This window comes from Dipodomys merriami, unplaced genomic scaffold (genome assembly GCF_024711535.1).
Source record: "Dipodomys merriami isolate MVZ:Mamm:240054 unplaced genomic scaffold, mDipMer1.0.p SCAF_5, whole genome shotgun sequence".
Taxonomy (NCBI): Eukaryota; Metazoa; Chordata; class Mammalia; order Rodentia; family Heteromyidae; genus Dipodomys; species Dipodomys merriami.
Window position 1 is genome coordinate 45043259 of NW_027206068.1, and position 25861 is coordinate 45069119.

General features: G+C 36.1%; 1 protein-coding gene across 3 annotated transcripts in view; it reads left to right on the forward strand.

Moving 5' to 3' along the window:
* Nucleotides 1-23117, forward strand: part of C1galt1 (core 1 synthase, glycoprotein-N-acetylgalactosamine 3-beta-galactosyltransferase 1) — a 34979-nt gene extending 11862 nt beyond the window's left edge. For 2 of the 3 annotated variants that reach the window (XM_069996550.1, XM_069996548.1), the window contains exons 2-4: nucleotides 2840-3076; nucleotides 7238-7905; nucleotides 9233-14554. In XM_069996550.1, coding sequence (XP_069852651.1) covers nucleotides 2857-3076; nucleotides 7238-7905; nucleotides 9233-9436 — 1092 coding nt within the window. In that variant the 5' untranslated portion in view covers nucleotides 2840-2856 and the 3' untranslated portion in view covers nucleotides 9437-14554. Of the gene's footprint in view, nucleotides 1-2839; nucleotides 3077-7237; nucleotides 7906-9232; nucleotides 14555-22980 lie in introns of those variants that run through there. The other variant, XM_069996549.1, reaches the window with a different exon arrangement.
* Nucleotides 23118-25861: the final 2744 nt, after the last annotated feature.

A 25861-nucleotide genomic window follows, 5' to 3' on the forward strand; every position in this document is an offset into this window, starting at 1 on the left:
ATTTGAAGTTATTTTATTTAGTACTCAGTTTTCTTAGCTTTTCAGGGTGTGTGTGTGTGTGTGTGTGTGTGTGTTTATATGCTGCACTTAGCTTTTCGGGGTGTGTGTGTGTGTGTGTGTGTGTGTGTGTGTGTGTGTGTGTGTGTGTGTGTGTGTGTGTGTGTGTGTGTGTGTGTGTGTGTGTGTGTGTGTGTGTGTGTGTGTTTATATGCTGCACTTACAAAGCAGGCATTTTACCACTTGAGCCACACTTCTGGCCTTTATGTCTTGGTTATTTTCAAGGGAGTGTCTCACTTTATTTGTTGACTGACCTGAGCTGTTATCCTCCTACTTGTGCTTCCCCACATCAGGAGAGATGACAGACACACACCACTGTATCTAACTGTTGTACTAATTCTGTAGCTGGCATAATAAGTGTTTGCCACCCCCACCATGTACACACTATTGGTTGAGATGGAGTTTTGAGAATTTTTATGCCGGGCCTAGCCTTGAACCACAATCCCCAGATCTCTGCCTCCCAGGTAGCAAGGATTATAGGCTTTGAGCAGCCACTTTTAAGATTCTTGAACCCTCATAGCTTCATACTACTTACAGCAGAGCTCTCACAGAGGCCACCAGAGTCTGATGAAGAATAATCCTATGTTGTTGACATACTTTAGTAGCACAGGTTTTTGGAGATTTAATATGTTCTGTTTGTTCTCTGATTAAAAAAAAAAAACTAGTATCTTATTTCATTAATGCAATGAGATAATGTCTTATTTTTAAAATATTAACGGTAGCTTTTTGTTTAAGTTTTTATATCATTATATAGTCTCTTCCAAGTTTCTCTGTTATTTGTCCTTCTTAAAGCTTTCCTTAAAATGTCTGGTAATTCTTAACTGTTCGTAATTTAGAGTAGATACTAAGAAATAAATTAAAATTTCATCACATGTTGTTGGGCGAATCACCAGCGACCTCAATTGTAGGGTGATCTAACTAGAATGGTCTATTACTCATCCTTTTGGGAGTACCAGAATGCAAATCCACACCAAGTGGTTTTTCCCTGTCCTAAACTCATAGTAACAGATGACGCCAGTGCTTGTCCAAAGGTCAGTTAAAGCCTTTCAGAAATTCTCCTCTTAGAGCTGCTGTTTGTATCCATTCCCAACATGAATCTTCCAGGGTTGTTTATGGGAACTGTCCTCACAATACTAGAACCTGCTTTCCAGTGTTCATGTGGGAGACAGATCTGGAAATTTTGTTCCTAAGGACAGATTTCAACCAGTGACTGATGGTTTAAGTACACTCTGAGGTATGACCTACTTTTGTGTCCTGTGCCACCCTGAGGGATTTAGTTAGAATTACCTGCCCTCCATGGGATGTAGCTTGCTAGCTTTTTTTACTTAGCTTCCTTCCTTCTTGTGTTATTTCCCCACAGGTTTTCCCAAGGAATAGTTTTGTCGACCTTAAGAAAAACTAGGGCACCAATTGATTAAGAAACAAAGAATTTATTTGGACTGATGTTAGTTACAACTCAGGAGACACAGACTTCAAGCAAACTGAAATGTGCTCTGAGATCTTACAAATTAACAAGAAGATTTAAAGGCAAAAACCTCAGCAGGAAGAGGAATTATATATTAGTTGTTTGCCAGGAATTGAGTGGAGACAAACCAGCAGTTTTGTAAGAAAGAGATTGCATAATTTAAAGAATATGAACAAATCAGTTCTTAGAAAGGGAGGGAAGAAACAAGAATAAGGAAATTCTTGGGACAGGAAAAGAGTTCCGTAAAAGAACCCTGATGGCTTTCTGTAGGAGTATTCGAGTCTACTCTAATGGAAGTGGAAGCTCTAAGCCCATTTCATTGTAGATATAGCAAGTTGCACAGGTTTCAGAGTTTATTTGGAAGTAGCTGTGACTGAAGCCAAGTCCTTCATATTCTCTTAGCCTAGTATTTGTGATGCCTTCATCTACCTTTATCTTTGTGATTTTATTTTTTCCACACTTCCTAAGAAATCACTTTCACCCACATGTCTCATTTTCCAGTTTCTTCGAGGGGACCCAATTTAAGATAACCACTAATAGTTGTGCAGGAACCTTTGATGGTATAACATTTATATCAAACTCATACAGAAAATAAGATTTATCAAATTCTGGCACATAATATTTAGAATGGTTAAGGTAGTATAAACTTACCTTTGAAAAATTGAAGTATTTCTTCCAAGATAAATCTCTTTTTAAAAATCTGGTGCTTTGTAATAAAAAAAAAAAAAAAAGAACCTCGGGGAAGGTAGGGAGGGAAAGGATGGTAGGGGAAAACAATGGAGGGGGTAAAAATGCTCAATAGGAAGTGTACTCATTACCTTACTCATGTAACTGTAACCCTCTGTATAATATCTTGACAATAAAAAAATAAATAAAAACAAAAAAAATCTGGTGCTTTGGCAAAAGTTTTTATTTCTGCTATGCTGGTTTAGGTTTTGTATGCTGAGTTAGTTTTGATAGTTACCTTCTGCCTTCTTACCCGTGGTTTTCACATCCATAGATTCAGGCAATTGTGAATTTAAAATACTGGGGAACAAAACTACATACTTACTGAACATGTGATGATGATTTTGTCATCATTCCCTAAGCAATATGATATACCTATATAGCATTTACCTTGTATTGAGTAATTTAGAGATAAAACATGAGATATCATGCATAGATTACATATACATACCAGAAGTAGTGTTTTCCTATACCAAAGGAACTTTCCATGATAGTTAAACCTGAGACTTTTTGTTTTTGTTGTGTATAGTGCTTTATAATTTTGAAATATCCTGCTAATATATTCCCCCCTCCCTTTTTTTTCTCTTTCAGAAATATACTTTCAGGAAATGGCCTCTAAATCTTGGCTGAATTTTTTAACCTTCCTCTGTGGATCAGCAATAGGATTTTTTTTATGTTCTCAGTTATTTAGTATTTTGTTGGGAGAACAGGATGACACTCAGCCTAATATTCTTCATAATGATCCTCACGCTAGACATTCAGATGATATTGGACAGAATCGTCTAGAAGGTCAAATGAACTTCAATGCAGATTCTAGCCAACATAAAGGTATGGTTTTGTGTTATTAAAGTGTTATAAGAGCTGGAAAGTGGTAGCTCATGCCTATAAACATAACTATTCAAGAGGCCGAGCTCAGGATCATGGCACAAAGCCAGCAGAAAAAACTGTGAGACTCTTACCTCCAGTTAACTACTGAGAAAGCCACAAGTGATGCTATGGCTCAAGTAGTAGAGTGCTTAGTCTTGAACAAAAAAGGTCAGGGACAGTGCCGAGGCCCTGAGTTCAAGCCCTAGGACACACACACACACACACACACACACACACACACACACTCTCTCTCTCTCTCTCTCTCTCTCTCTCTCTCTCTCTCTCTCTCTCTCTCTCTCTCTCTCTCTCTCTCTCTCTCTCTCCTCTCTCCCCTCTCTCCCCTCTCTCCCCTCTCTCCCCTCTCTCCCCTCTCTCCCCTCTCTCCCCTCTCTCCAAAAATCTACATTCCTGACATTAAAAGGCAATTTTTAGTTTGCTTTAGGAGAAGGAAGTTGTTTAAAGTCAGTTTATTTAGAAAGCTACTTTTAAATTTAGTTTTAAGTAAAATGGTAACTGTTTAAAAAGAAATGTACTCATCACCTTACTTTTGTAAGTGTAACCTCCCTGTTCATCACCTTTACAATAAATAAAAATAAATAAAATATATAAATTTTTAAAAAATGGTTCAAAGGGGCTGGGAAGGTGGCTCAGTGGTAGAGCACTTGCCTTACATGCCTGAGGCCCTGGGTTCAATTCCTCAGCACCACATAAGCAAAAAGAGAAAAGCCGGAAGTGGCGCTGTGGCTCAAGTGGTAGAGCGCTAGCCTTGAGCTGAAGAGCTGAGAGACAGCGTCCAGGCCCAGAGTTCAAGCCCCACAACCGGACCCCCCCCCCAAAAAAAAATGGTTCAAAGACCATAAAATGGAGAACAGCATAATATTTGGAAAAGTTTTCTTTAGGTCCAGTTTTTTTTTATGGCTTTGTTATATTATCCGTGTTTTTTTAATCTCTACTTCTCTCTCTTTATATATATATTATATATACATATTCACATGTAAATGTCATACACAAATCTCAATTTGTATTTTTATTAGTAGGTAATATAACCTTTTTTTCCTGTTGAGCATCATGAAAAACTAAGAAAAATTTTTAAAAAGTAATGTGTTATGATGACTTTATGTTCTCCTGATCTCTTAGGGTCATAGAAGTTGAGTCTTGTAGTGCCCTAATTTGCTTTTTTCCAAGATTTTGTCATTTAGATGTCTTAGCTTTTCTCCGAGATTTTTGTCAGTTAGGTTGATATTATCAACCTTGTAATTTTAATTTCCTTTCCGTGTTATGTAGCCTACTGGGAGAAGACATAATGCAAACGCTGATTTATTTTTCTAAGGAGAGTACATATAGCTTGAAAATAACCAGAATTCTAAGATGTGTAGGATCCTACATTCAGTTGTTTATCTAATCTTTCCAGTAGTAAATTATTTCTTACCTAACCTCTCTCATGTAGAGACTGGAAAGTGTTTTCAAAGCTGGGTGAGTTTTATCAACTATCAAGCAGATACATACTACTACACATTTTTATGTTACGTGAACATTAAGTAACAATAATTAAGCTCTGAGTAGTACCCTGTACTTACTACAGATCAGTTTGGTTGCTGTGTACTTGTGCTGCAGCATGGCTCCATGATGAATGATGAATTGGAGTCATCATCCCAGTTATCAGGCTAAGCTGGGCCTCATTGCAGGTACATATATTGGATCAATATTGGTTCTGCTCAGTGGCCCACAAGAAGTTGGTTATCATAAAGTCTTTTATTGCCTCAGATTTAACATGTATATTGAATTCTTGTTTTTCTTCCCATTCCCATTCTCAAAACTTGTTCTTCCCCAGTATATTCCTTATTTTATATTGCAGTTACCATCACTTAAGTCAGAAAACTGAAACCGTGATACATGGTTTCCTACACATTTGAATCAATTCCATTTGTCACTGAATTCTAATAATTCTATTTCTTTACCATTTTTTCAGATCTCCTTCTCTCAGTACATACAGTACATTCCCTTAATTCTGGCTTTTACTAACACATGTACTTACACTTAACTTCCCTGTGTCTTGTCTTCTACTCATATGAAGCACTATTTTTTTTTCTGTATCGTCTCTTTCTTAGTGTCACTGTATCTTTCCCTTTTCTGGTTGATCGAGTCCTTATGTCACTGTTCTATAGAATTTACCAGTTATACTTAATTTCTTTCAACACACTGAAGCCCTTGTACTTACTTCTATTATGGCATCTCCTACTATGTAGCAATTACTTGTTTGCCTGTGTGTGAAGTTCCTCTGTTAAACTGAATTCATCTGAGGCAAGAAATAAATCATATTCATCTTTTCCTCTTTTGTTCTAGCACATAGCTGGTACACAGTAACTAGTAAATGAGCAATTTAAAAGGTGAAAATATCTATCAGATCCCAGCAGTGGCGTCTGAAAGCTGTCTTATCCTAAGTTAGACAGATGGGGGGGGTTTTATCGATCCATCCACACTAACTGAAAATGGAGGGATTTTGTTGGCATTTTGTCCTTCTGGGTTGTGAATTCTTGTTATTTAGATTGTAATATTTTGATTTCCCACCCAAAATTCTATTCAGTCTCAGTTAACTGCTAAGCTAGGATATTGTTAATTTTCTTAAGCACTGAAGTTTTAACTCAATATTTAACTTTAACTCTAAGGGTATGCTTTCTTAGAAAATAGCCTACAGTATTTGTACTCTCAAGTGTGATTTGCAGACTTTGGCTGGTCTGCCAGTAAAGTATTAAAGCCAGGGACCAGTGGCTCATGTCTGCAATACTAGCTACTTGAGAAGCTAAGTTCTGGAGGATTGCAGTTTGAAGCCAGGCAAGGCAGAAAAAAATGCATGAGGTTCCATCTCCAGTTAACAAGCGAAAAGGTAGGTTAAGATGCAAAGCACCAGCCACGAGCAAGCAAGTACAAGACCCGGAGTTCAATACTGACACCAAAATAAAAAGTATTAAAATTGAGTAATGCAGCCAGGAAGTTAATTTGGCCAAATACTTTTGTGTGAATCTAAAAATAAATACTTATAGACTGAAGTTTATATATTTTCCAGCTCATGTTTTTCTGATTCATTTTTATCATATTTGTAAAAGATAGATCCCTTACAAACAAAAAGATTGCTCTTTTAACCACAGATAGTTTGAAAGGCACTAGTCAGAATCATGTAATTGGGGTCTTCTTGCCCAATTGTCACTCATAATGTGGCATTTGCCTGATATCCTGTGAATTGTTTGTATCCAGATGCGAAGCTTACACCAGGATGCAAGTCAGTTTAAGTCCCTAACTTACTTCTTTTTTTTTATTAAGTGGTTTTGTTTTGTTTAGTAGAAATCCTTCCTTGATGAAATAAGAAGCATGCTGCTTTATACTCTGACTAGCTCCATATATCTTTGCAAACCTGTAGTTTAGACAATACTACAGTAGACTAACTTGGAAATTCCACCTTTGTGAATTGTCCTATTCTGTTTGTGGCTGCTGGATTTGTACTTGAAACTGAACTATATAATACTACCAGAAATAGCCTCGGGCTTTCATTAATCCCTCTATTTGAACTGGTTTAATCAGACAGCCTTCAAGGCCAGCACATATTACTTAAGAAATTCATAGAAGTTGATTCTAGTGAATTTAAAAAATGAACTGCACTTTATCAGCATGTTTTTCCCCTGCCATTTAGAAACTCATTCAGAACAATGAGAAAATGCTGTGAATATTCTGCTAAAAAAAAAAAAGTTGGCGCTTTCTTTGTAACATAAAGCAGCAAGCAGAGACTTAAGTATTTAAAGTGCATATGAATTAATAGGAGATTTATTAATGCAGCAGGTCTGACTGAAATTTGCATTTCTAACAAACTTCCAGTGTATACTGATATTTTTAGTGAATAATTGTTGGACATAGATAACTTTAGCTATCTTCTGGATAAAATTAACATGAGACTAATAAATCAGAGTATCAGTTACATATTAGATTGGGTTTTGATTTATTTAATCTAAGTCACTAGTAAGTAAATGGGTAGAAGACAGTCCTTGAAATAAGTTTAAACAAATGTTTTCTTAATATAGTATTTTTGTTTTTTACATCTAAATATAACTTTTAAAAACATTTGTTTGCTAGATGAAAACACAGACATCGCTGAAAACCTCTATCAAAAAGTTAAAATTCTTTGTTGGGTTATGACAGGCCCTCAAAATCTAGAGAAAAAGGCCAAACACGTCAAAGCCACATGGGCCCAGCGTTGTAACAAAGTGTTATTTATGAGTTCAGAAGAAAATAAAGACTTCCCCACTGTGGGATTAAAAACCAAAGAAGGCAGAGATCAGCTGTACTGGAAAACAATTAAAGCTTTTCAGTATGTTCATGACCACTATTTAGAAGATGCTGATTGGTTTATGAAAGCTGATGATGATACATATGTGATACTAGACAATTTAAGATGGCTTCTTTCAAAATATGACCCTGAGCGACCCATTTATTTTGGAAGAAGATTTAAGCCCTATGTGAAGCAAGGCTACATGAGTGGAGGAGCTGGATATGTACTGAGCAAAGAAGCCTTGAAGAGATTTGTTGATGCATTTAAAACAGAGAAATGTACACATAGTTCCTCAATTGAAGATTTAGCACTGGGAAAATGCATGGAAATTATAAACGTAGAAGCTGGAGATTCCAGAGATACCACTGGAAAAGAAACTTTTCATCCCTTTGTACCAGAACACCACTTAATCAAAGGTTTTTTACCCAGAACTTTTTGGTACTGGAATTACAACTATTATCCTGCTATAGAGGTAAGTTTAGAAATTTCATTACTGTATAAATATACTTGGGTCTGACTTTTATTAGGTTAATAAAGTAGCTAATGTGTTTATGTAGCTTTAATGCAATAACTAGAACTCTCAGTCTTTATGTTTTACATAGAGTGACAGAATGAGAACAGGTATCAGCAATAGGTCTTCAGTAGATACCGATAGTCATGTAACACTGGACACAAAAGGCATAGAGTAAGGAGTTAAGTTCCAATTACACAATAGACAGACTAACAAAGATTTTAGGTAGAATTAGTCTTCAGAATCCAAATAAGGTGATAGGGAGAAACTTATAGTGAGATAGGGCACTATGATTTGGGTGCTTACAGAAAGCCTCTCTCACGGGTGACTTTGAGCAAAAACTGAAGCTAGAAAACAAACTATGAAGATTTGGTTAAAGAGCTTTCTGATTTTCAGGAACACAACATTCAGAAAGATCTATGTCCCAATCCTATACTCTGCCTAATGATTGAATGACATTAGCTAGGCAAAATTTACATAATGTCTAAGCCTTTTGTTATTTATATATTAGACATATCTACCTGTGTCATTTAACCATAATTACAATGTAATATAGCTTAGCACATGATAGATTTTTAATCTGTCTCTAGTTTTATACCTTAACATATATTTCTGTGACTATCCAAGGCACATAACTTGATAAATTATTTTGGATATACAAACATTTCAGAATAATATGATACCTTGTACTCACCAGTGTCTCCTTTAAATAACCACTTTTTGAAGAAAGTTGAAATGTTACATATTTAGTAAGCTGCCCAAAGTTAAATACTAGTAACCAAAATTTAGATTCAAACCTAAGTCTGACTTGAGAACTTTTTCCCCTTCGCACTGTTTAGGTTGATAGACAAATTATTAGGTTGTAAGCAGATATTAGGCAAAGCTATATACCCACTGATTGAATGCTCTAGGGGTTTCTTTCTGAGGCTGAGCCAACCATAAGATTATAATAAGAAAATTATGCAGGAAAGCAAAAAAGTTAGACAAATAGAATCTCATTCTTTATATACATGCCTTATTTGAAGAAGTCTCCAGAAGTGTATCTCCTAAAATACAGAGTATGTAGGAGAATACATTTCTTTTAGAAATACTTTGGCAGCTTAATACTTGGTTTTAAATCATTAGGAATTTTAGGTTTGTTCCACATGTCTAATAAAGCAGGTACTTACTCTACTTTGCCAGCTTTAATGCTCCAATTCTCTTAAAGTTTGTGTGTCCTTTATCAGTATATGTATATTGAATGTTAATGTGCTGCTTGCTAACAGTACCTTTTTCTGCTACTTTTTAGGGTCCCGGTTGCTGTTCTGATCTTGCAATTTCTTTTCACTATGTTGATTCCACAACTATGTATGAATTAGAATACCTCGTTTATCATCTTCGTCCATATGGTTATTTATATAGATATCAACCTGCCTTACCTGAGAATATACTAAAGAAAATGAGTCAATTAAACAAGGATGAGGATCCAAAAGTAAAATTAGGAAACCGTTAAAAAAAAAGAATGAACCCAGGTAAAATGGTCTAGCATTGCACTGAGAAGGACTTTTCTGCATTTCTGACATAAAATCCTGAAATCCCAGTGAGGAATTCATTCTTCTAACTGAACATTCCACTTAGAAATCCACTTAGAAATTCCAAATTAGAAATCTTTCAAATGAGTGACTGCAAACTGAAGCTTTAAGTGAACTGTGAAGTCTGTTAAAATGTATTTTGATACAATAATATATATATATATATATGTGAAAAACATGTTTTTAAAATGTTAACATAGAAAAACCAGAAGCAATTTTGTTGCCTGTTCCCAACCATGTGTATTATTGTCACTGAGAAACTAAAACAGCTAAATTTGCTATACCTGTACTGCATCATGATAGTAACATCCAATGCTAAACAGACCTGCCTTAAAGAAATTTTAGAAGGAAATACTGTTGCTCAGTGTTATTTATAAACTCATTTGCAGTATAGTACAAATGAATCAGCCCAACACACAGTTACCTAATTAAAATTTTTCTGTGATTATTTATAATTGGCAGCATTTCTTCAAGGAGAAGGTAGAATAATAGCACATTAATAAAATACATTTTGAAGTTCTCAGCCCTGACTATGTTATATACTTGGTTCTAATGAATCCTACCAAGTTCCTATGTCTTTTTTCACTGTTGGCCACTCTTAAATATCATTCTCCAGTACTAGTATTTATTTGCTTAAAGCTATAATAGCATTCTGTAAACATGTATTTTCAAATATTTTGTTTTCAGCTTTACCCATTGTTAATTATGGGTACTTAATAAATAGTAAATTTAATGCTATTTGGGCATGCTTTTCTTCTATCAATGCCACTCTCAGGAATAACTAAATGACATTATTATTTTAAACTCTATCCAACTACATAATTGTTATGCCTTTTATTTTCATTCTGTTGAAAAATGAGAACTTGTTTGTGCCTTTTATAACTTGTTTTAAAATTCAGTTTTAAGTTTGAGGTGGCTTTTATGCTGGCAAAATATTTCAAATGTAGGTTTTGACCAGAGTTGATTAAAACCATTAAAAAATGTTATTTTCCAAATGTTATTAAAATGTTACATTAAAAAGTAAATGCTTAATTTATGAATAATAACTTGGAATTTGATGCTAACTTACTATTTGAGGATAATTGCCCTGCCCATGATAATTCTAACAAAGCAGACTACTATTCAAGTCTGCTGTCAAAACACATTTACAAATGTTTCATTCTAGTTTTAGTAATTTTCTGTTTAACGAATTTCTAGTGGGTAGGGAAAAATTATTTAACTTTTGTTGTCTTCAGCATTAATGAGTGTCTTACAATATTTAACAGAATGTTTTACATTTTCCATAAGATTATTTCAAATGTAGCATATATTTGCATTTCTTATGATAATTTTATGTACTTGTCATACAGTTGATTCAGCGCTTAGATAAATAACTTAGATTTGTCGTGCCAAAACATGTCGAAAGCATTGACCTCTTTGGATAGTATATTTTTGAGGATGCTCCTTTCAGTGGCTAATTATGGTTTCCTCTATCCTTACAGTGAAAACACATACCAATTTACCTATTAAAATTTTTCTTTGTTGTTTTCATTATGATATCATCTGCCATAATTTCAAAGTACCCATTCTTTTCTATGAGCAACTTTTTATTATGGTTTAGCATGAATTTATCTGTGTTCCATGTATGGTACTCGTCCCTTTTTTTTTATTTTCTTTCTTTTTTTTGGTCAGTGGTGGGGCCTGAACTCTGGGCCTGAGTGCTGTCCCTTGGTTCTTCAGCTCAAGACTAGCATTCCACCACTTGAGACACAGCACCACTTCTGGCTTTTTCTGCTTATGTGGTGCTAAGGAATTGAACCCAGGGCCTCATACATGCAAGGCAAGCAATCTACCACTGAGCCACCTTCCCAGCCCATATGATATTCTTAACTAGAAGTATCAATAGTTTATCCTAAATGTCCCTAAAAGTAACAGAACATTTGCTTAATAAGACCATAAGTATAGTGATCAATCTTGGGCTCTAGAGTTGTTGTTGTTGTCGTTGTTTAATTTATTTTATTTTTTGTCGGTCGTGGGGCTTGAACTCTGGGCCTGGATGCTGTCCTTCAGCTCTTCAGCTCAAGGCTTGCGTTCTGCCACTTGAGCCACAGCTCCACTTCCGGTTTTCTGGTGGTTTATTGGAGATCCAGAGACTCACGGACTTTCCTGCCTGGGCTGAACAGCCTACTTTTTAAATTCACTTCCTCACTATTTTGTAACCTGGAACAATTTACTTAATGTCTCTGTGCCTCAATTTCCCCATCTGTAAATTAAGGATAATAATACTGCCTACCTCACAGGACTTTTATGAGGATTAGATAAGCGACTATATGTAAGGCCTTTTAAACATTGGCCCAGTATAGGGAGCAAAGATTTATTATTCTAATACCTTGGAGTATAGGTATTGATATAAATTAATGAAATGATCAGATTAGCTACTGAAGGAAAGTATTTTTTACATTTCTTACAATAGCTCATATTCATCTAGTGCCTGTTCTATACCAGGGACTATGCTTATTCTGGGTACATTATTTAATCCTCACAAATTAAGTATTATTCCCATAATACAAATGATGAAACTGAGGCTTAGAGAATTAAAGTAACTTTTCCATTGTAACAGAACTAGTAAGTAACATAACTAGAATTCTACTCCAAGCCTGTGTATTCATGTGTATTATGTCAGCTTTGAAGTTAGTCATTTAGCTCTGTTTTCCTTTTTACACATATGACATATGGCATCTGATACTGTTAGCCAGTAGTAGGTTAATCAGCCAAACGGTCATAGTGAGTGTTAAATTGTGGTTCTCATATTCTTGCCTGGGGACATGTTTAAATGGAGGTCTTAAGATCTCAAGTCCAGAAGTTCTGATTTAGCATGGGTCCAGGAAGATACATTTTTACCAGACACAACAAGGTGTAGGAAACCTTTTTTTCTGTCAAGGGCCAGTTGGATATTGTAACATTTATTCTTAGGCCATACACATTTTATCAGTGCAAGCAGACAGGCTGGGGGAAGCCTGTGAAAAAACATGTGTCTCTCTTCATGAACAAAATGGTTTTGTGGGCTTACTGTGGCTTATAGGCCTTAGCTTTCAAGTAGCATAACCTGGGAACACGTTGGAAATGGAACTCCTCTTCAGCTCCCTACCCAGACCTATTGGATCAGAAACTCCAAGGCAGAGTATATTTAAACAAGCCCTGTGTTTGTGGTTTATTCATCTCAGTTCAAGATTTATTGACCAACTACCTATATGGTTCTGGTGCACATGCTCAAGATAACTATCCCATGATGAGAGAGGCAAATTTAAAGCCTTAACACATGTTAAAATTAATAGTCTAGGATCATACTATATTCAGTTGAAGGTAATTTAAATTGTCAGTGGTTCATTTATTTTTGCAAATAATTCTTCAGCTCTTCCAGAGTGGCTAATACCTGTAAAATTTGTAATTCTCCAAAATTTCACATCTGGCAAGAACAGCTTATTACTTATTAATAAGTTCATTCATTAAAAACATACGTAAGTCTCATCCAAAATGTCAAATTTTATAAATAGCAAAATGCTGTTTTGAAGCATGGCAGAATATGTTTTGCTAATTCATACTATCAATTCAAATTATCACTTTGAAGCATCATTTGTCCTATATGATCTAAGGAAGCAAAAAAATTCAAGTATTTCATAGAGCACATTAAGAAAGACTTCATAGTAATAATCTTTTAATAATAATCTTTTAGATTAAGATATTTGTCATTTGGATAAATGATTTCAATGTGATCCTAAAGCATAAGCCTTAATGTCTTTTGTTCTCTAATAACATTATACTTACATGTTCTAATGGGAAGTTCATAAATACAAAGCTGATTTTTGTCTCAGTTTGATGATTTGCTTTCAATACCTTACATTTCAGATACTTTGTTACTCTTAACTTTAAACTAGTAAAATTAGAAATTTTAAACTACTAAAATTAGTTATATCATGTTTTTAACATGGTAATTGGACTTGAGCTTTACATTTGCTCACATGCTGTTTTCATAATTGATATTTGAGTGTTCATTTCACTTCCTTGAGCCTACCAAATTGTATTATCATATTAGGTCCTATTGTCTTGAAAGACTCCCTCACTTGATTAATCTGCTCATAGCTAAGACATTATTCATTTAAATTTTCAGATTATTAGATCCTTATTCTGTCTTTAGCAATGTCTGTTGCTTTGTACTTACTGCTTTTCTTTATTTCTTTACAACTAACATGCTTTCTAGCTACTCTCAACGCTGCCTTTGTAAGATTAATTTGACTGTTTTTAGTTATTAGAATTTGTATCACTTTATGACAGTTTTATATTACTAAATTTAGGTTTCCCTAGGAGATTAAAAGTCTTTAGAATAATGTCTGCTAAGGATTCTTTCTCTACTTATGAAACTGCAATTTTCAACTAATATATGTCCATAGTTACTAAATGAAATGAAGTCATTTGGGTCCATCCTCACTACTCACCTTCCTCTTGAAAACAAAACCCAAACTCATTTGGCTTTATTTCTCCACTTGTATATTAGACCTGACAGAAACATGTACAAGAAATCTTGAGAGACAACCTGTGGTATTTTTGTGATCAGTATAACCTCTTGATTTAAAAATGACTTGTGTTTATATAATCAAAGTTGAAATGGAAATTATAGCACAGATGAATTAAGAGCGTATCCAAATGCTCTTTAGAGAAACCAACTCTAAAGCTAGTTTTAGAGTTGAATTGTGTTCTGTTTCAATTCTCTTACCTCTTGTTTTCAGATTATAAATTTGAATCGGTTTGCAGGACCCTACAAATTAATAATCTACAGGAAGTATATTATTAGAGGGAAACTAATCTTACTGCTAAGCAGTGTGTTGTACTATACAGTGAATGTTTGTGTTTTGGAATTTAAAAATTATTTAAATAGTGTCGTGAATGATTTTTAAATGTCTGGTGAGTTGCTTATTTTAAGTGATCACCATTAAAGTTATAGAAAAATGTATTTCTAAATGTTTTTTAAAGTGCCTTTTAAAAGTTTTTAAATGATGGATTTAAACTGCATAAAATAAATTACTGTGTTCAAAATTGTTTCATCTCATTCTTTTTAAATGATGTAAAAATTGTGAAATAAATATTTTCTGGGTTGTGTGTAGGCTTTTTTCATGAAAGGTTTTCAGTTTGAATTAGTTTACATTATTTTTCTGCAATATATTATTTAACACAATAAAATGCCCTACATCTGACTTAGAATAATATACTTTAAAAAAATTAGAACACCTCATTACATAGTTCAGGTGAGAGAAGGAAAGCAGTGCAAGATGTGGTTAGGACATGGAGAACAGGAGCATTCCATTGTGTTTATAAGCCACGTTTTCTTGATCCATTCATCTGTTGAGGGGCATCTGGGTTGGTTCCATATCTTAGCTATGGTGAATAATTCTGCAGTGAACATAGTTGTGCTGGTAGCTTTAGTGTGGCCTTTTTTTGTGATTGAGTAAATGCCCAAAAGTGAGATTGCTGGGTCATAGGGGAGCTCTATGTATAGTCTTTTGAGGAACCTCCATACTGTGTTTCCACAGTGGTTGAACAAGTGTAAACTCCCACCGACAGTATAGTAGTGTTCCCTTTTGGCCACATCCCTTCCAGCATCTGTTGTTACTAGATTTCTTGATTACATCAGAAAGAATGACACTGCCCCATTTGTAAGGAAATGGAAGGACTTGGGAAAACAATACTGACAAGTCAGACCCAAGGAAACATAGGTCCCATGGGACAGTTTCCCTTATCTAGGATAATCAGCAGATGAACAATAGCTCAGTAGCTATGTACATATGATTATGTAAGATGATGCTAAGGGAAATGAACTCCCAAGACATGGACATAAGAGCTTTTCCTTTGTTATTTTTAATGGCCTATGTGATTTACTTTTTCCCCCTATAGTTTATCACCTGTTGTCACTGTATTTGATTTTGGTACCCTGGGTGTTGTATATACGTTTATCAGCATTAGGGAAGGGAAAGGAAATTTTAAAAATGATGAGACAAAGGGGGAACCAATGCAACAGTGATACAAGAAAATATGTTGGAAATGACCTGTACAACTTGGGGTGGGGGGTTGGGACAGGGAAAGTGGGAGGAAAATGAGAGAGGGAGCAACAAGTTAGACAAGAAAGGTACTCACATAACTAACTTTAACCCCTCTGTACATCACCTTGACTATAAAGGTTTTTTTTAAGTATTTGATTCCTTATCATGAATGCATTATTACATGCCCTAAAAGGAGCCATTTAACTGTTTATGTCTCAAGTTTTCTACCTTTAAAAGAAAATATTTTTGCTACCAAAAAAAAAAAAAAGGTCTGTAAGGAGCCAGGTATTTTTATATGGTGTTAGGAGATTGATTCCTGATGTTTAAATTGATGGGTAGTGGCAGGATTTTTGTGTGTGCCAATCCTACACTTGAATTCAGGGTCTGGGCACTGTCCCTGAGCTTTTTTGCTCAAGGATACCACTCTACCAGTTGAGCCATGGCTACATGGCTATGGTCTTTGGTAGTTAATTGAAGATAAGTCTCTCAGGCTTTGCTGCCCAGGCTGGCTTTGAGCTGCAGTCCTCAGCCCAGCTTATCATGGAGTTTTAATTTTGTTTGTGTGTACCAGTCTTGGGACTTGAACTCAGGGCCTAGGCACTGTCCCTACTCACGGCTAGCTCTCTACCATTTGCAGTTTGTTGCTTTATTTACAGACTTGCCAGCCCAGGCTGCCTTCAAACCACAATCTTCAGATCTGAGCTTCCTTAGGAGGTAGAGCATTATAGGCTTGAGCCACTAGCACCCAACTGTAAATTCTTATTTTTTTATTTATTTTATTTTTTTGGTCACATTGTGTAAGGGAGGTGAGGGCTTAGCAATTAAGATTTCAGCCACGTGCTTGTGATGCCAAGTCTCTTCCCCTCTTCCACTCAGGAAAGTTCTTTAAATTCTAATGTGGTCAGTCATTTCTTTCCCAACTTTATTCATTCCTGCATTTCACTGGATTGTTTTTTGTTTGTTTTTTTTTGTTTTTGTCTGTCAACCCGTTTTTATTCTTATTATTATCTTTAAGTAGTTGTTCAAAGGAGTTGCCATTCAACAAAGCAATTTATGAAAACTGCACCTTTTTGACATTCTCACCTACTCCTAGCCAATCCCTTCCCTCACTTGATCTTGATCTATATCTTCACCATCTTTACCTCCCTTTGACTCAGTTCTTCCCTTAATTTTCTGGTATATTCAATGCATTCTTGACTGCATTCTCCACACCCCTTTTCCCCCTTTCATTTGACTGCCTCTCTCCACTTAACTCTTCTCTCTCCATCTTCAAGTCATCATTTCCTGGTATGTATTTTGTTCCGCTTTGAATTGTCTTTCTATTTGTCTTTTGAGGCTAGTAGTCCATTAACTGTCTTTTGTATGCTGGTTTAGTGGTCATGAATTCCTTTAACTTTTATCATGAAAGGTTCTTATTCATCAATTCTTTTTTTTGGGGGGTCCAGTTGTGGGGCCTGATCTCTGGGCCTGGGTGCTGTCCCTCAGCTCTTCAACTCAAGGCTAGCGCTCTACCACTTGAGCCACAATGCCACTTCCAGCTTTTTTCTTCTTATGTGGTGCTGAGGAATGGAACCCAGGGCCTCAGGCATGCAAGGCAAGCGCTCTACCACTGAGCCATCTTCCCAGCCCCCTTATTCATCAATTCTAAAGTATGGCTTTGCTAAGACTATGTTGGAAGTTGTCCTTCAGGGCTTAAATTACATCTTTCCCTGTCCTGGCATTAATGTTTGTGTTGAGAAATCATTTTAATGGGCCTGCCATTGCAGGTCACTTGTCTCCTTTTTTTTTTTCACTGCATTTTGTGCCTTAATGTGTCCAGGGGTATTTCTTGAGGTTGGGAAAGTTTTTCTGCTATTACTTTGTTGAATAGATTTTCAATGCCTTTAGTTTTATTTCTGCTTTCTCATCCTATTATATGTAGATTTGATCTTTTGATAGAGTCCCATTGGGATTTTCTGAGTTTTTCATTGTCTAATTAAATCTAGTTTCTCTGCTTTATCTTCAACCTCTGCTACCATTTTCAATGACATAGTTTCAACTGAGTTTTTATCTGAGCAATGGAGCTCTTTATTTCTAGGACCTTGGGGTTTTTTTTTCTTCCCACTTTTTTTTGTATAGTTAGCTGTTTATTTTCATTCTCTGTTGTTAGTCCAGCTTCTCAGCGTTTATCTAGTCTTTTAAATTACTTTTTATGTAAAAATACTGTACAGAGGGGTTACAGTTACATGAGCAAGGTAATGAGTACATTTCCTATCAAGCATTGTTACCTCCTCTTTTCTTTTCTTCTTACCATCCCTTCCCTTCCCCCTCCACAACTGCACTCCTCCCCCACCCCAATTGTAAAGTTAGTTTTTCAACATACTGTCTTCTATATCTCATTGTTACAATGGGTCAACCTGTATCCCTATTTAAGCATTTTGTTTTGTTTTGTTTTTTTAAGATTTCTTATTTTGTGGGCCATTCTTGCCATTGGTTTAGTGAGCTCATTGTTTGGGCTACCTCTTTGCTCTCACTGAAGTTTTTCATTGTGTTGTTACTGTTTTTTAAGGGTAACACATTATTTTGTTTGTTCATGAATTTCATGATCTTTCACTAGGATTTACAATTCTGGGTTCAGAGTTTTTGGTGACTTTGGTCTCCTAAATACTCTTGGAAGTGGTTACCTGCAATTTCATTAAGATAGGGTGATGACTGAGTGGTTTGTTGTTTTTTTTTTATAAGTGTTGGGATGGTGATTCTCAGCTTACAAATAGTTTCCATGCTCAGGACTCTAGGATGTTTTCCCTTTCAATGAAGCTTGGTTTCAAAGATTATTGTAGATGTAAAACCACAATCTTCTGCTTGTGCTAAGTTCTAAAGAAAGAGTTACTGCTTCTTTTCCAATCTTTTTAGATTGAGGAACCTAAGCAACTCCATTTCACTTAAGACCCCCATCTCAGTTCTGCAACTTAACCCTTGACCCACTTCAGCCCCAATGCTAGGAATTAGGACAACAAGCCTTGCACAAACAATTCTCAAAACCACAGATGGTGTTTTCTCAAGACAGTATGTCAAGGTATCTGAAATTCCAGAACAGCCCCTCCTAGAGTCTGGTGACCATGATCTAAACCAGACACCCTGCAGTTTAGCACCTGTCCTCTTGAGACTCCACTGTGGTGCAAGCCAACTAGTTTAAAGTACCTCAGCCCCCTTGATCTAACCAACAACCTGTTTCTGGTCCTTTCCCACTTTACAGTGCGCCAATCATACTATAGAGTTGTTTTATGATTTTCCCGCGGTTTGTAGTCATTTGTTACAAGAAGTTATGATGTATGCAAAGCCCCTGCCTTCCCTAAAAAATGTATAAAAAGTGCTGTAACCCTGGGCTCGGGGCCTCTCAGCGTCATGGGCTGCTGCCATGTATGGGGGGGGGGGGGGACCAAGCTCGAGCTTGCAATAAAGACTCCTTTGCTTTTACATTGGTGACGGTCTCTGGTGGTCTTTTGGGTAAGGATTTCCGAATTCAGCTTTACAAGATAAATTTAGGGTTTGGTATATCTTTGTGTTCTAGGAGGGCCTTCCAGTACCAAAGTGAGAATAGTGCAGAGATTGAGGGTATCTTCCTGTTGGAATCATTCTAAGTGTTTTGTTATCTATAGTGGGGGAAGAATAGGAATTAAGATTTATATAACAGGCTGGGAAGGTGGCTCAGTGATAGAGCACTAGCCTTGAGCTAAAGAGCTGAGGGACAAAGCCCAGACCCAGAGTTCAGGCCCCACGACTGGGAAAAAAAAATTATAGAAGAGGTTAATAGTTAAGGTACTGATGTATGCTAATGAAAATAAGAAAATGAATTTTTTTAAGAAATTATGTGAAAATTATCTATCAAATGACACATCAGTCTGGTGTCAGTGGCTCACACCTGTAATCTTTCCAACCCAGGAGGCTGAGATTTGAAGGATTACAGTTCAAAGCCAGACCAGGCAGGAAAGTCCCGCTGAGAATCGTTTTTTATTTTTTTTATTGTGAAAATACCGTACAGAGGAGTTACAATTACATGGGCAACATAACAAGTACATTTCTTATCAAGCATTGTTGCCTCCTCTTTGTTTCCCCTTCCCATCCCTTCCCATACTCCCCCCACCTTCCCCCACCCGATCCTCCCCCCCACCAAAGTTGTAAAGTTCGTTTTTCAATATAACGACTTGTATATCTCATTGTTGCAATGGGTCCACCTGTATCCCTAGTTAAATGATTTGTTTTTGCCCTTGCCCTCCACAAATGATATCAACATCAAATACAGTGAAAACAGGGGTTATGCCGCAGGGGAGGGACATTCAAAGCAACATAGAAATCATCTTATAAATATGTTAGAAACAATTGCATGAAAGAAAAAAAAATTGAATACTTACCTTGGGGTTATTCCCCTAACATCAACTTATCTGACCTTTTCTGCTTGACTCATACATACACTAGTTATTGCAAATAAGGGAAACCATGGGACCTATGTTTCTTTGGGCCTGGCTTACTTCACTTAATATAATTTTTTCCAAGTCTTTCCATTTCCTAACAAATGGGGCAATGTCATTCTTTCTGATGGAGGCATAGAATTCCATTGTGTGTGTGTGTGTGTGTGTATGTATGTATGTGTGTATATATATATATATATATATATATATATATATATGTCACATTTTCTTGATCCATTCATCTACTGAGGGGCATCTGGGTTGGTTCCATATCTTAGCTATGGTAAATAATGCTGAGATAAACATAGTTGTGCTGGTAGCTTTAGTATGGTCTTGTTTGTGATCATTTGGGTAATTGCCAAAAAGTGGGATTGCTGGGTCCCCATGAGAATCTTAACTCCAATTAGCCACTCAAAAGCCCAGAAGTGGCACTGTGGCTCAAGTGGTAGAATACTAACCTTCAGCATAAAGAGGCTCAGGAACAGCGCCCAGGCCCTGAGTTCAAGCCCCACAATCAACAAAAAAGAAAGAAATGAGACATCATATCCCAAATAGTTATTAAAGTAATTAGCAAAATAAAATTAAAGCCTACCATTGATTAAAATGGAAACAAAATTAAAGATATCAGGCAGGTCATAGTAAAAGATGAAAAACTTAAAATTGAAAGTATAATGAGATGACAGAATTGAGGTTGTGTGTTTGTGTGTGCGTGTGTGTGTGTGTGTGTGTTTACCTCTGGGGATTGTTACTGGAACCAGGAGATTCACTTTTTTGCATTCTATTTTGGACTTTTCTTTTTTCTTTTTCTTTTTTTTTGTCAGTTGTGGGGCCTGAACTCTAGGCCTGGGCACTGTCCCTCAGCTCTTCAGCTCAAGGCTAGTTCTCTACCACTTGAGACACAGCACCACTTCCAGCTTTTTCTGCTTCTGTGGTGCTGAGGAATCAAACTCAGGGCCTCATGCATGCAAGGCAAGCACTCTACCACTGACCACCTTCCCAGCCCATCTATTTTGAACTTCTAAAATAGCCAGGTTGTGTGTTTTCATAGTTAAGAGACTTAAGGAAAAAAAAAAAAAACTAATTACTCTAGGTCATTAGCTACTTACTCTAGGTCAGTGGTAAAACGTAGCCATATCCACAGATAACCAAGCATTGCAGGTAAGCAGGTATACACATGAGCAGGAAGTGTCTCAAAGCTGATATGGGTTCCTTGTTAGTTTTGTCAGGAGCTGTCCCGACCCGCAGGACTTCAATGAGGGCAGTGAACCTAAGTGAGAAGGAATGAAGGGACAAGAGACATGAAGAAGGACAGCAAGACAAGGATTCTGATCAAGTTGCCAAATTTTATTTTTCACACAGGGGTATTTATATGCTTAGAATAAGGAAGCTTTTTCATTGACCGTAGCAGCTGCAAGATGTTTGCTTAGGGCAATGTGAAAAGGTGGTCAATAGCAGCTACCTGGTCTTTGTTTGGGGCAGGATGCAAAGACCAGATAGTCAAGCTTATCATGCAGATAGACTCCCTGCAGGGCTCTCCACAAGGAGCCAGGACTTGGTGTAAAGACTACTGAGTTAGTCGTAGAGTAGATGACATGAAGAGTGGGAAATATCTGATCCATCTTAATGACTAACAGCTGCATCTTAGTTTCCTTCCATCTGTTCCAAATACAATGTATATTTACTGGTTTCTGTTTCTTGAACAAGCCTTAGCATCAGAAAATATTTTTGTATCTTAAATCATATCTGGTTTAACTTAAAGGTCTTTCCTCCATGTTTCACAGAGATAAGGGAAAATAGGTGAGCCCTTTCCCTCATAAAAATAAAACTACTGGGTGACATGATTCAAAAAGAAATGTACTCATTACCTGACTTAAGTATCTCTAACCCCAATGTACATCACCTCTACAAGAACAGTAAAATACTTGTTGTTCTGAAGATCCAGAAACAGGTTCAGAGTCATTGAGCTTATCAGGATAACACAGTTAACTAGATCTGGAATAGAACTCAATTCCCTAGAGTCACAGGACAGTGGTAAACTGAAAATTTTACCTGAGCTGTTTTATTTCTAGATAAACTTAAATAAATGTATTTTGTTTGCCATTTACAAATATAGTTTCCAGGCTGAATAAATTTTCTCTAAACATCAGAAATACTAGTACACATATTAATAGGTCCCTTTGTTAATATCACAGGGCAATGGTCTTGATATTAAACTGAACTTTTTATTTTTCATGAACAACCTGAACTGTTTTATTTTTACATAAACTTAAATATAAGTGGTCTGCCATTTACAAATATGTTTTAAATATTGTAATAGTTTCCAGACTCTTTAGATTTTCTGTATTAATCAGCAGTCCTGTAATGCAAGTATTAACTGAATCACTTTGGTAATAGGATATTGGAAGCTGAAGGAGATTTGGGTCTTACTTTATAAAAAGTGTTGAATAGTGATTTCTTTTTTCTTTTATGCTTTTCCCCCTCTGGTTTATCCCCTGGTGTCACTGTATTTGATTTTGGTACCCTGGTATTGTATATATGTTTACCTTAAACTAGGGAAGGGAAGGGGAACAACAAAATGGTGAGACAAAGGACAAAGTAGGAACCTTTGCAACAGCAATACTCACAAGACAATATGTTGGAAATGATCTGTACAACTTGGGGGGGGGGAATGGGAGAGGGAAAGTGGGAGAAAAATGGGGGAGGGGGTAACAAGTTCAACAAAAAAATGTACTCACTACCTTATTTATGTAATTATAACTCCTCTGTACATCACCTTGACAATAATTTTTTTTTAAAGAATCGAATTTTTTTTAAAAGGTGTTGAATAGTGTCTACTAGAACCTTAGAATGTGGACATAGGGTCTTTATTAGTGTAATGAGTTAAGGATTTTGAGATCATATCATTCTGGACTTGTATTGATCCAATGACTTATCTCTATTATACAGAGGAGAAGGATCTGTGACACACAGAGAAGGTCATGCAAAGACAGACAAGTTGTGCTACTACAAAGCAAGAAATGCCAGTAATCACCAGAAGCTGTGCAAGGGTGTCTCCTAGAGTCTTCCGAGGACTGTAGTATCGTAAATGCCTTTTACATTTTTTGAAAAAAATCCAAATTGTTAGAAAAATTTCTGTTTTTTTTTCATCATCAAGTCTGTGTTTTTTTTTTTACAGAAGTCCATAGAAACAAGTACAATTCTTATTGCAACAGACTTGGAAAGTGGCCATGAAGGGTTCAGCTTGGGGCATCTGACTCTAAAGCTCATGAGAACTGGGGAAAACACTCAGTGAAATGATCCAGCCTGCTTCCTGGATGACTGTTCAGCCTAGAAATCCTGTTTTTGTGCTCTTAAGTATGTTCCTTTAAATCATAGATTAAATTCACATTTTCTAGATGCATTCGATGAGTTAGGGTTTACTCTGGACTTCCCTTTAAAGCAGTTTTCCTCACAATTATTTTTAAATTAGCTAGGGGAGTTGTTATGCTTTAGGAGAATAGTGATCATATGTATTATTCCTCTTTTACCAAGACTATGCTTGGGATTTTATAGATTTTAGACAAAGAAATAAATTGTGATCACCTTGTCATTACCAAGGAAAGGCAAATAGATATACATCCTCCACCTTCTTCTGTTCCATATTAATGGAGATGTTATACAAAACATTTTACTGCCGGGCGCCAGTGGCTCATGCTTGTAACCTTAGCTACTCAGGAGGCTGAGATCTGATGATCACGGTTCAAAGCCAGTCTGGGCAGGAAAGTCCGTGAGACTCTTATCTCCTCCAATAAACCACTGAGAAACTGGAAGTGCTGCTGTGGTTCAAGTGGTAGAGGCGCTGGCCTTGAGCTGAAGAATTCAAGGATAGCACCCAAGCCCAGAGTTCAAGCCTATTTTACTTAGGGATAGAGTGATTCCTAAACCGGTTTTCTACTCTAGAAAAAGTGCATTTGAACTTCTATTTATCATATTATCAAGCAAAAAAGTCTTGCATTTATCTTATAGACTAGGATATAGACCAGGAAAGGGGAGAATGAAGCCATAAAATTACACAGATGATTTTGTTTATTCAGAGAAAAATGAAATCCAAGCTTTTCTCCATAATGGCCATTAAACATTCCAAAGAACTATTATCTGCTATATCTCAGTGTTCTTTTACTAATGAAACAGGAAGACTATATTGGCAAAGAAGCAAAGCCAGGTAACCATATGTTTGTAATGAGCATTAGCTAAGAGAAAACAGTATGGAGAGATCATCTTCAAATTGCATTTCAAGTCACAAGTTTCAAATATGAATATGAATAATCATTTTCATATAATGTTCTTTTGTTTTTATCTAGAGGTAACATGTACATTTGGCAAAACAAAGTTTATAAAATGAAAAGAAATAGACTCTTCCCACTACCCCTGAACAACAATCCCTTTCTCCAGATATATACTAACAATGCCTATCCTCTGGAAGAAAAATATGTTTATATTTTTCAAGTTCCACTTCACAACATGGCAGATCTCTGAGTGAACATGTCAAGGTTTATTTCACCATCCCTGATGACAACTGACCTAGACTACAGACTTCTATTATAAACACTGCTGAACTAAACAGCCTTGAGCTGATTATGTGGGAAGAGCCAGAGGATGATTCCCTGGCAAGGACTGCTGAGCTAAATAATATATCCATTTAAATATTAATAGATAATTGCTCAGTTGCCTTCGAATTGAGAAAGCATTTCCCTGCCTCTTTTAACAAACAATTATAATTAGTGAACTTTGTGATTTTGTCAATTAGATCTTTACTATCTGATAATTATATTGACTTGTACTTTTTTAGTTTAAGTGATTAATTTTTACATTGGAAATTTGCATTCTATTTTAATGGGTTGTTAGAGTTCTTATTTTTTAACTCTTCAAATATTATTTATATGATATGCTTTATCTTAATTTTTCTGAACATAAGCGTTTTTGTAAATTTTTCACACAAGGAAATTTATCAGTCTTTCTTAGGAACACTAAGTTCTGTCTTATTCACAATGCTTGTAAATAAATGCTCTTATGTTTTCCTCTGTTTTTCTTATAGATTTTTATGTTTATATTTTATCTCCCCTCATTAAATTCATTGTCTTATATGGAATGACAGAAAAATAACCACCCAATTGTCCTCCAAAGACTCTAGTCACTAATATATTTTTCCAGTGTTTATTTTAGTTCATCTTCGTCTTTTATGAGATTTCAATATGTTTGGATGTGATCTGTGTTGTCCTTTCTTCAGCAGCACTGATAGGTAGCAGGTAATCATGAGTAACTGGAAAATGCAAAGGCAACCTAAAATGTACTTAAGCTTCCCAACTCACAGGTCATTTCAGCCCTTTTAGACTGGACTTTGGGACAGGAATTTCTCACAGTCTCAAGCACTCAAACCCCAAAGGCTACTGCTATGGTTTTCACTATAGAGATAACCCACTTTCAGTCTACTGAAAAAGTATTTGTAACAGGTACTTAAAACTATTTTTTGCTGCCAACAATTAACTAAAAGCAGGAGAAAGCCTGACATGTGTGGTTGTGGTTTGTGTTTATCATTGGTCTAAGCCATTCTCTATAAAGAGAGAATGCAATCATCTCAACTTCCAGGAAAAATAAGAGACTGATAAACATCTTTATAACAAGAACTAAACAATCCTTGAGGAATGGCAGAACCTTGCAAGACAGATCACCCCCAAATGAGGACAATTACCTGTAATGATCAGGCTGCACACTGGAGCCAGAGAGATCATTCTTAGAGAAACCAGATTGCTCCCCTCAATGATGACAGTGAGAAGTTCTCCAGAACCCT